The 11,562-nt window shown below is 32.8% G+C and overlaps 2 protein-coding genes across 2 annotated transcripts; both read left to right on the forward strand.

Annotated features, from left to right (window-relative positions):
* Positions 1 to 820: 820 nt before the first annotated feature.
* Positions 821 to 3,558, forward strand: LOC128181825 (proton channel OtopLc-like). The gene has a single exon (XM_052850366.1). It carries the CDS (start codon positions 821 to 823, stop codon positions 2,342 to 2,344), a length of 1,524 nt encoding a protein of 507 aa, XP_052706326.1. The 3' UTR covers positions 2,345 to 3,558.
* Positions 3,559 to 6,198: 2,640 nt separating this feature from the next.
* Positions 6,199 to 10,697, forward strand: LOC128181823 (uncharacterized). The gene is made up of 2 exons (XM_052850365.1): positions 6,199 to 6,247; positions 9,130 to 10,697. The coding sequence occupies exon 2, from the start codon at positions 9,132 to 9,134 to the stop codon at positions 10,650 to 10,652; it is 1,521 nt and encodes a 506-aa protein (XP_052706325.1). The 5' UTR covers positions 6,199 to 6,247; positions 9,130 to 9,131; the 3' UTR covers positions 10,653 to 10,697.
* Positions 10,698 to 11,562: the final 865 nt, after the last annotated feature.

Genomic DNA, 11,562 nt, shown 5'->3' on the forward strand with positions numbered 1-11,562 from the left:
AGCATATTTAATTATAGATCGAAAGGGGTACATATGAAGCAAGAACTAATGTAACCACAGCAAGTAAAAGCACAAAATATTAAACTTTGAGCCAATTAGCTGCTTAATTAAATAGTACATAGTGATAACAATAATATAAATGTTTTATACCCAAACTGCAAAAAACCTTTAATCAAAACTCGAGAGTTGAGCCCTGCAAGGTATGTTATAAACGTGCTTTCTGTTATTAAACATCTTACCAAAGAATAAAAAAAACGATGTATATATAAAAGTTCGTTTCAAGATTTGACAAGAAGTGGGAATTTCATGATTAGTGTATTATAGTTTAATACATTCTAGACCCCTTGATAAGAGTCATCTTTGATTCATGTGATAACATTGTACATTTGAATGATAAAGAATTTTGCTATTGAACTAAGAATTTGAAAGTCTTGTGTATCGATCAGGGACAGGCACGTAGCATCAAGCCCCCCCCCCCCCTTTTTGCGCACAAAGATTTTTCTTAAATTTACATACAAAAAATGGAATGAGCATGGAGTTGGCCCCACCTCCCCCCCCCCCCCCACTTTGATGGGACCATGTAAAAAAATGAATGGAAAGTAGGGAAATAAATAGTGAAATTGAATATTAAAGGTATACTCCCCCCCCCCCCCCCGGATTAGGATTTTCAGGATTTTGGAAAGTAACCTTTTTTGGATGAGTCTGCCCCCCCCCCCCCACTTTCAAAAACGATGCTACGTGCCTGAGGGAAACGTTTAAATTGTATCCCTTTGCTAAAAGGACATTTAATGCAGGAAATATTTATTATCAAATTGCAGATATGGCAAGTCTAGAACAGAATGAGGACATTTCCCATTTCTTTTTCGTTAACTCTTTGGTTGGACCAACATGTGTTCTGTTTATGTGCATTGTAATAATGATTGTGTTCACCACTACGGAACCATTAGCAATACCCCGCCCCGTGGTATGGGGGACAGAAGCCATCATAACTCTCCTAAGTGTGATCGTTACCTTCGTCATCTGGTTTTTAGTCAAACGCAACACACGAAAATATTTAATTGAAAAACAACAACAGGACGTAACACTGAACATAAAACTTGTTTTCTTGTGGACGTTTGGATTTGCAAGTATATTCCATTTTGCTATAAATATGAGTGCAAATATTGACTGCTTGCTTAAGGATGGACGTCAACCGTATTCAATTGCATATGATTTAAGTATTGTAACTAATTTAATAGATATTTGTTTCTGTATTGGACAACTTGGATTCTTAAGCTTGTATGGACAATTTTGTTTCAGACCTTCGTCTCTGATCAACTATGGTATCTCTCTTATGATTATCACACATCTCCTTCATTGGTTTAAGATGATATTTGACTCTGTTATATATGCCAGGAATTGGATGCCATCGAATTTAACTCGGTTGGACGATTGCTTTCGTTCGTCTAACATTACCAACATTAGTCATGATTTGATATTATACATTAACCCATTGATTACCGAATATAGCTTGCTTTCTGTTACCATTGCCGTCGGAATGTTTGTAAATATTTTCCGTAACAATTCTGTTCAAGCATCTTTACCTATCGACCCTCCAGAAATTTCCACTGAAACGGAAGACCAAACAACAACAAACGATGAATCGAACTCATCTGAACATCTGACAAGACGCGTCTCAACTATCATTGCCATATCAAGTGGAATAGTTCTTTCACTGCCCTATTTGATGACATTAACGTTTGTCTTTTTTAAAACAGCAAACTTGTCAAAAGTATTTCGTATTTTAAGTACCATATTCGAGATAGAATTCTTAGCCCTTTTATTTTTTGGAAAAAGACAATTCCAAGTTCAATTCAATGACGTTTTGGTAAAGAGAGAAAACCCTTCTCCTTCTAGCGGATATCAGATGACACTTATAGTGATTACATCTGTCGCTGTTGGTTACGAAACATTTGGTGCAATAGCCGGACTCATGAAAGCAGGAAACCTCTTTTGTTTCTTGTTATTTTTTAACAAATGTCTTAAAATAGCTGTTATTATGATACAGACCGGGTTCATTCTTCAGATGAAAAACATCTCTTATAAACCCCGACAGGTGCGAGTTCATTATTTCAAAGTCAGTCGAATTTTTCTGTGCATCTTTGTCATGAATATTTCGAGATGGCTGTATGACAGCTTTATAATTGGACAGACCTTCGGCATTCTACCAATTCAACTAGAGTTCTATGGAAAAATCTACTGGAGAACTATTTCATCGGCTCTATTTCCTGTTAATGTTTTTTACAGACTTCTGACAGCAATAGAAATGTATGAACTTTACCGACACACAAATACTGATCCATAATACAATGAAAGCTGACAAGATATAATAGATATGCATTATATCCATTTTATTCCTGACTACCGCCATATTAGTTGTCTATTTCTACAATTATGTTCTCCTTCGTTTCACTCATCCGAACATAAAGTATTTCTATTCTAAGTATTTTATAAATAACAACAACACAGGTGTTAAGAGTGAGTGAGCTATCAACCAGTTTATTCGCCGTAATATACAATCAGCACGTGACTTTAATAGCGATGAACTGGAATTAGGCCCAATAATTGTATATTTCCAAATATATCTACAAAATACAATGTAAATTTTTTATATATAAATACATATTAAGTATACTTCATCATACGCACATGTACCTATAAACAAAAACAAAAAATCGTGTTCAAAAGGGTTGATTGCTCTTCGATGACCTGTCAATACCCGATCGGTTCTATATATACTACATCCAAACAACTACTTGTATAACTGCGCTAAAAGAAGTAGTCCGTAAAAAATACAACTTACAGAAATTTATAAATGTTCTACACATCGCTATACACCCCCTATATAAGGCCAAGATCACTTTTCATGCTTCACGGCATACGGGTATTTCATTCAAACGAACATGTTAAACACTGGATGGAAATATTTGAATAAACGCGCCTTGAAAAAAATGATATGACATCTACTGCACTGTAAGAATTATCTAATGAAAGACGAAACTAAACAGACTGAAATCCAGGTACACATATTATAAAAATCGTCGATCATTGTAGAGCGTTTTCCTGTGTCTTACTATTATAATATCGCACATGCGCAAAAACACACGCTGTAGCAGATTGTGCAGTGACAGCATGGACTTCAGAACGGAGTGTTTTTTAAAGAAATTGATAAAACATTGCTTATACATTCTTGGATTTACTATCACTTAACAACTGTGTTTGATGTAGTGAGCGACCGTGGTGTATAATAAAATGCAGACATTATGCACTCTGTATGAACGACACACGTGTTCGATGTGCGTGCAAAGTAAAACAGCACAGCACTGTCTGTGCAAGGTATTGAAGAGAGACTTTGGAAATTCTATTTAAGAATAAACCATCTTTTATTTTCATTGGTAGTAGTTTCCTTTCTTAAATTTAACAAACATATTACTACATTGTGCATTTCTTTCATTTAGAAGTCCGTGTATTTAGAATGCTTTTATGAATTAAGTTTTGTATGATACCAATTTACCTTTTTTTTTTATCAGTTTGTGGTAACCGTCTTAGACATTTGTCTTCAACATGTATTGTATTAAAGCGTTCGAAGATTTGCAGGTCGTCGACTTATTCATTTCACACCAATTTATTGGAAACGTTAAAAAGCAAAAAGTTATAACAGTTGTAATTCTCGGTTTTAAAAAGCTGGATTCTAAATGGGTAAGAGAGTTTCTCAGTGTCCATCACACTCCTTTAATTTTTGTACTTATTAATTTGCAGAACTTGGTTTTGCTTGTTGATGGATTGATCAGTTCGTATATCAGAATATATTTTATTATTCAGGCTCTCCTTTGTCAAATGTTGCAAGTGTGTTGTTTGCTACGAGTTTGTATATCGGAGTATGTATCACTATGTTGGATGATAACATTTACATTTATGCCATATTAGGTTTAAACGGCTCTTTGCCGTTTTTTACAATTAGACTGCTCAAATGTGTACTGTGTTGTGTTTCCGATATGAAAGAACGTTCGACTGAGTATCTTGTGATTTCATTATTAGTAAAAACCTCGATGATTAGCCATATGGTATATTATGCTAATTATCACCATACGATATATCATGCTAATTATCGCTCATCTGTTGCTTTAAAAATTTTAAATAGAACGGCAAGGTCTGTAAATCTTGAATTTACTGAGTTGGAATAATATTGTTCAAGTTTAACGTAACATCAGAATTTTAAACATACGAGGGATAGAGAAAAGTAAAGATTTTTTTAAAAATATGTATTTATTGAACATCGCCTATTCATTAACCAATGAATCAAAAATGTCATATAATAACAGTGTAGGGTTTGATATTCAACAAGTCAGTTAACGTTGTTGCGTTTTCCAAAAAAGATACATGAACTTTTTTCTTAACCTGGGCATATTTCACTTAGGCGGGACATCATGCAGTTTAGCTGATATGATGGTGGCTTTGGTAACATTAAATTGATTCCCATTTCCGAAAACGTAGCAAACAAAGACAATTCCTATTGTGGAGGCACATGAAATTGCTTCAAATGACCCACCTGTCATCTACAATTAAAATGATATTTTCACAAATTGTAAAATAGCTTTATTGAGGCATTCTTAGCACGAACTTTTTTCTGAATCAGATTATTTTTCATCAGAATATTGTTATTTTGTCATTGCAAATCTGTTTTTTACTTTTGTGTGGAACTTTGCCTGACGCATCCCAACCTTGCGGTTATACACTGTCGGCCTGAGACGTTAATCAAGATGCTGATCCATTTGGTTCGAATTAAAAAAATATATATTTCATAACAATCGACTTAGCGCTTCAATCCTTATAAAATGAAAAGAAGTAAAACTTACGAAAGCCGAGAAGGATCATTCGAGATTCGAGATTCGAGATTCGAAATACGAGATTCGAAATACGAGATTCGAAATTCGAGATTCAATATCTATATAAACCAATCAGAAAAAAGGTTACAAACAAATCAAATCCAAGTCGTAAAAACTGCTGTATTAGAGCACAGTTTGGTAAAGCGAAAAGTGAATTACAATAGTACTTTGAAATTTCAGAACGGTCAGTAAGTACATTGACATTATATGGTAACTGTAAATTACAACTTTTATTCCCTTATTACACAAACCAAGGTATAAAATTGCTTGAGAAATATTGCAGCAAGTCACATAAAACCTATAACCACAAGTCCAACTTTCAACGCATTGTCAGTCATGATTGGCACATATAAAACTTTGTTTTTAAAGTTTTTAGATGTATTTTTTTATCCTTTGGTGTCTGTTAATGTGTTTTCTGGGTTGTTTTTTCAATTTATGTATCTTATGTTATAAAATATTTTAATTTTATATAGACTAAAAAAATAAAAGTCAAAGCTGTTTGTGACTCTACATGATGAAATATCTAGTACAGCTTGTGTTGTAAGTACAATTAGAAGTTCATGATGTAAACTAACATTGGATTAAAATTACTGTTTCCGAACTTGATAAATGTGCTCATGCTTTGTAGTTCACAACAAAGTATAGAGCATGAAAATAACAACGACAAAACAATATACTATATTGATATTGCTTTCTGTTGCCATTGCTGTCGGAATGGAAAACTGAACACTATATAAAAACTGGAGACACATTACCATATTCAATGTTGTTTATAAGCTAGCAACAAAGTATAGTGCATGAAAATAACAACGACAAAACAATATACTATATTGATATACATGTATATGGTTGATTTTATGTATATCTATATTGCAAAGAAGACTGTTGGTTTGGCATTTATAGTCATTGATGATATTATTTCGCATTGTTGAATTTAAATTACCATTGATTTTGGTAAAAATGTATTTTTTGCCCTTTCCGCTTCCCATACATGTACGATCTTTCAAATTGGTGTTTATAATACAGGTATATCGAAGGAATTTTTGTTTATGCTTTAATCGATATTTATCTTTGTATGATTTTTATCTGTACATAATTAATGAGAGCGAATGAAAGATTCAGGTTTTGACCAAATCTTATTAATATAGAAGCAAATATTTACAATAAGATTATTTCCGTGAATTTTAAAAAGTTAAGGAACTGTAACTTATCAATAATAATAACTATTTCCCTGTTCAAGTGGGGTATAAAATTATCAGCTTATATCCTCCAAGAATTGTCGTTATTTTGCATATTCAGAGGGTTCTTTATTTTACAATCAGGTAAGACTAAATTTTTCCTTTAACAAAAATATCAATATTATCTCAAACGTTCTTAGAAAAAAGTAATTAATTATGATAGTAATATAAATGAACTAAAATTAGGTATATTTATTTACAGCTATTTCAAATATTCATTTTCAAGGTAAACGTGAGTCTTTGCGTATCATATCCTTCATTAGATAATTTTGATATTTGTCGGCAAATATTGTTGAATATTCTATTTAGCATCTGAATTGATATGTTAAAATAAATCACAGATAAAAGTTGTACTTTTGAATGAGGAACTACTTTAAAGACTGAAAATAAAAGCACATTATATTAAACTTTGAGTTATTTAACTGCTTGAATAGTACGAGGGTTGTTCAAAAAGTTTGAGTCACTTGTAAATTTATTCTAAATATCGACACTATTTTCAGGGAAGTATTATAATATTCCCATATAGAATTCGAAATAAAAATGACTGTGTATAAAAATCAGATCAATGTAAATACATGTATTGGAGTAATCATTATAAAAACATGGTAATTACTGATATTTTACCCAAGTCAACACGGAATTTCAAGCTGTTCCATGCAGTCACCGATGTCGCTTTTTCTAGCATTTTAAAGCATGAGTCCCAACTTATCGGGTCGCACGTGATTCTATGAGTGTTGTAAGGGCGTATGTAATAAATATCTTGCGAGACACGCAAGTGCATTTTACGAATTTTGAAGGACGTACGCTTCCCGGAGGTACGCACGTAGCTGTTGGACATGCAAAACAATCACTACGGTTTTTTTTGCGGGATCTGAAAAAGTTTGCTGTGCTTGCACTTCACTAAAAACCCCGATAAGTTAACCGTACGATTTGGCTTGCATGAATGACGCAAGGAGATCTAATTTGTCCATTGCCTTACCCGCACGTTGACTGTAAGTCGCATGTCATTTTTATTGTGCTTATCATCAACATATAAACTGAACGCTCAGCAAACGTACACCATACTTAGGTCATGCATACTATAGTTATTCTGGTGCGTGCAAATCGCACACAAACAAGATTTTTAATGGCTATGAAAGAAAATTCCTATAAAGAAAAGAAAAGAAAATCGACAGTTTTACATTTCATGCATCAAAATCATATCACAGATTCTAGAAAACTACTTTTAAACAACAAACAAACAAATACTTTTTTTTGACAAAAAGTTTGAAGGCAAATAAAAAAAAAACCCCGGACAAGAAGGAACTGGATATATTTAAATTAGGTTGTAGAGAAAATGTGTAAAATTCCCTAATCACTTCGACCGGCAAACTTGCTAAAATAGAAATTTTTCCAGAGAAAAAAGAATGTTTAGACTTGATTTATAATGAATTGAGTGTAGATGGTGTCACTCTTTTGATAATAACATTAATAAAAGCAAGGTGCTTCGATGTGGCTTTTTACTTTCAATTTAATTTTTCAACGCTCTTTTGAATATTATAAAGTTCAAGAAATATATAACAAAATTGCCAAATCATATGAATATATTACACTGGCCAGGAAAATTTTAAATTGATGACTAATTTGCTGAAATTAGAATTTTTTTGTGGGCAGAATTCCTTCTAACGAAAGATAAACTATGTTTTAAAACATTCTTGGTCTGTGTCATCCAGTTTCTTTAGTCTAATCACTAAAGCAGCAATTACAAAATACTATTAATAGCTTGTCTTCATTTTCTACAAGTTCTTTTGACGTTTCAATATTACTTGTATGCTTAGATATTTTTAGTACATGTTCAAAGAAAAAAAATTCTTCAATCAATGTGAAAATTAATAATTGTTGTGCAGCTGTCGTGGGGCCCGAAAAGACTATGCTACGATTGACTTGTAGGTGACCAACGACGCGAATGTTATTACAGCCGTACACAAGGCAATCGTACGTCTTGTGCACGACAATCGTAAGACAGACCTACGGTGCCAACGGGCATCGCCCGTTGCGAGTGCCAGCGTCCGTTTGTCTTACATACGTTGCACTCTCATTACTTTAACACAATTTTTAACGCTACGATCAGCCACGGAGCCACGACTGGAAAAACCCATAACACACAAACGATCAGTAAACACGTACGGCCAATTGTGACTGAGGCATTTAACATGTTCTTGCCATATTATCTTTGAAAACATTTTTTTTCTTGTAAAACGGCTTGAAATCGGATATGAAAATGAAATACATTATACTGATTTCTTCCCAATCGAATATAATGATGTATTTACATGTATTTAAACAACTTAAATACTATTATTAAATGTTTTACACAGGGCAATGCGTACTTTCCGCGTAAAGAAAATTTTAGTTAAATGTTAAGAAAACATTCAAAATCACTCTACTTTGATTGAAATTTAATGACAAACATTTCGGTATGCAATATGGACAATAAAATTCATTTAAAATGACTAACACGCAATTGTTCGCAAACATTTTGGAAAACCCTACGCAGAGTGTTAACATCAAATTATGTTTTCTTCTCAAACTGCGAAAATCCTAATTAAAACCAGAAAGTTGAGGCATACAAATTATATTATAAAAGTGCTTTATGCTTTAAAACAATCTTTTCAAAGAATGAAAATACGGTAAATGTATAGATAAATAATACAAGGCTTGACAAGAAATGGTATGATCATTGAATTATAAATTAAGCATTCTAGTGCTCTTTATAAGTGACATCTCAGATTCAGGTGATGCATTGTACATTTTTAAGATAAAGAATTTTGCTATTAAATTTAGAATTTAACTTGAAATGTTTGTGTATCGATTGGGGAAGCGTTTTGGTGTTTCCACTGCATGGAAGGACGTTTTTATTGTAGGAAATTGTGTCCCTTTGATAAAAGGAAGTTTTTATGCAGGAAATATATATTATTTAATTTCAGATATGGCAAGTATAGAACAGAATGAAGATATTTCCCATTTCTTTTTCATTAATTCTATGGTTGGACCAACATGTGTTCTGTTTATGTGCATTGTAATAATGATTGTGTTCACCACTACGAAACCATTAGCAATACCTCGCCCAGTGGTATGGGGAACGGAAGTCTTTATAATTTGTCTTAGTATGATCGTTATCTTCGTTATATGGTTTTTAGTCAAACGCAACAGAAGAACATTTTTAATTGAAAAACAACAACAGGACGTCACACTGAACATAAAACTCGTGTTTTTGTGGGCGTTTGGGTTTGCAAATATCTTCAAATTTGCTTTACATATAGCAACAGATATTGACTGTTTGCTCAAGGATGGACGTCAACCATATTTAATTACATATGATTTAAGTATTATAACGCATTTAATAGAGATTAGTTTCTGTATTGGACAACTAGGATTCTTAAGCTTGTATGGACAATTTTATTTCAGACCTTCGTCTCTGATCAACTATGGTATCTCTCTTACGATTATCGCTCATCTTCTTCGTTGGTTTAGGATGATATTTGACTCTGTTATAAATGCCAGAAATTTGATGCCATCGAATGTAACTCGGTTGGACGATTGCTTTCGTTCGTCTAACATTACCGCCATTCGTTATGATTTGGAATCGTACATAAACCCATTGATTACCGAATATAGCTTGCTCTCTGTTGCCATAGCTGTCAGAATGTTTGTAAATATTTTTCATAAAAGTTCTAGTTTAACATTCTTATGTAACGAACCTTCTGAAATTTCCACTAAAACAAAACACCAAACAACAACAAACGAATTATCGAAATCATCTCAATTGCTGACAGGACGCATATCAACTATCATTGCCATATCAAGTGGAATAGTTCTTTCACTGCCCTTTTTGATGACATTAACATTTGCCTTTGTAAAACCAGCAAACATTGCAAAAGTATTTCGTATTATCAGTATCATATTCGAAGTAGAATTCTTAGCCCTTTTAATATTTGGAAAAAGACAATTCCATGTTCAATACAACAAACCATTGAAAAAAGAAACTCCTTCATCTTCTAGTGGATATCAGGTGACACTTATATTGATTACATCTGTGGCTGTTGGTTACGAAACATTTTGTGGAATAGCCGGACTTATAAACGCAGGAAACCTCTTTTGTTTCTTGTTATTTTTAAATAAATGTCTTGAAATAGCTGTTATTATGATACAGACCGGGTTTATTCTTCAGATAAAACACATCTTTTATAAACCACGACAGATGAGAGTTAAATATTTCAGAGTCAGTAGAATTTTTCTGTGCATCTTTGTCATGAATATTTCGAGATGGATGTTTGACAGCATTGTATTTGGACATATCATTGAAATTGTATCAGTTGAACGAGAGTTCTATGGAGAAATCTACTGGAAAACTATTTCATCGGCTATATTTCCTTTTTCTGTTTTTTACAGACTTCTGACAGCAATAGAGATGTATGAACTTTACCGACATACAAATACTGATCCATAATACTTTTAAGTTATGTATGATGCCAATTTACCTGGTGTTTATATTAGTTTGTGGTTACCGTGTTACACGTTTGTCAATTGCTGTAGGTTATACATACAGCTAAACACTGTTTTTTTTATACTGAAATTCAATGTATTAAAGCCTTTTACAAGTGAAGTGTTTACTTGATATATCTGTTGTGTTTATTTTATTATTAAAGTAACTTTTATCTTCAACATGTATTGTAATAAAGTGTTCAGAGATTTGCAGGTCATCAGCTTGATTATGTCACACTGAATACGTTGAAAACAAAACGTTATACATGTACCAGCTTGTATGCTCATTTTTTTTTAAAAAAGTTTGATTCTTTCTTTGCTTAAGTTATATTGAGTAAGTTGTTATGGTTATATTGTATAAGTACAAACAAAATACAATCAAATTGTATTCAAAGTGAACTATGCGTTAGTTTTCTGTCATTTAAAAAAATGTAAAATATCCCGGTACTTTTTTTGTGGGGGGGGGGGCTGGAATTAATTTATTTGTCTGTATTTAGGCGTACATTTTACAATTCAGAGCCTCCTTTGTGAGATTGTTGCATGTGTGTTGTTTGCTACGAGTTTGCATTAAGAAGTTTGTTTAAATATGTTGGATTATAACATGTTCCATGATGGGTTTAGACAGTTATTTGAAAATGTACACTATTGAGCTGTTCAAATGTGTACGGTGTCGTGTCTTCGACACGAAAATATTTGAGAATGAGTATATTTTGTAATTTTATTTTTTAGTTAAATCTCCGATGAATAACCGTACCGTATATTATGCTAATCATCGCTTATCTGTTGTTTTCGAAGGATTTGTTAACAGCAAAGTCTGAAAATCTCGAATTTACTGGGTAGGTGTAAGACTCTTCAAGTTTAACGTAACATCAGAA

This window comes from Crassostrea angulata, chromosome 4 (assembly GCF_025612915.1).
Source record: "Crassostrea angulata isolate pt1a10 chromosome 4, ASM2561291v2, whole genome shotgun sequence".
NCBI lineage: Eukaryota > Metazoa > Mollusca > Bivalvia > Ostreida > Ostreidae > Magallana > Magallana angulata.

Bases quoted from the DNA above. Each gene is read 5' to 3' on its own strand.
- LOC128181825 (XM_052850366.1), top strand. From the start codon at position 821: ATGGCAAGTCTAGAACAGAATGAGGACATTTCCCATTTCTTTTTCGTT.
- LOC128181823 (XM_052850365.1), top strand. From the start codon at position 9,132: ATGGCAAGTATAGAACAGAATGAAGATATTTCCCATTTCTTTTTCATT.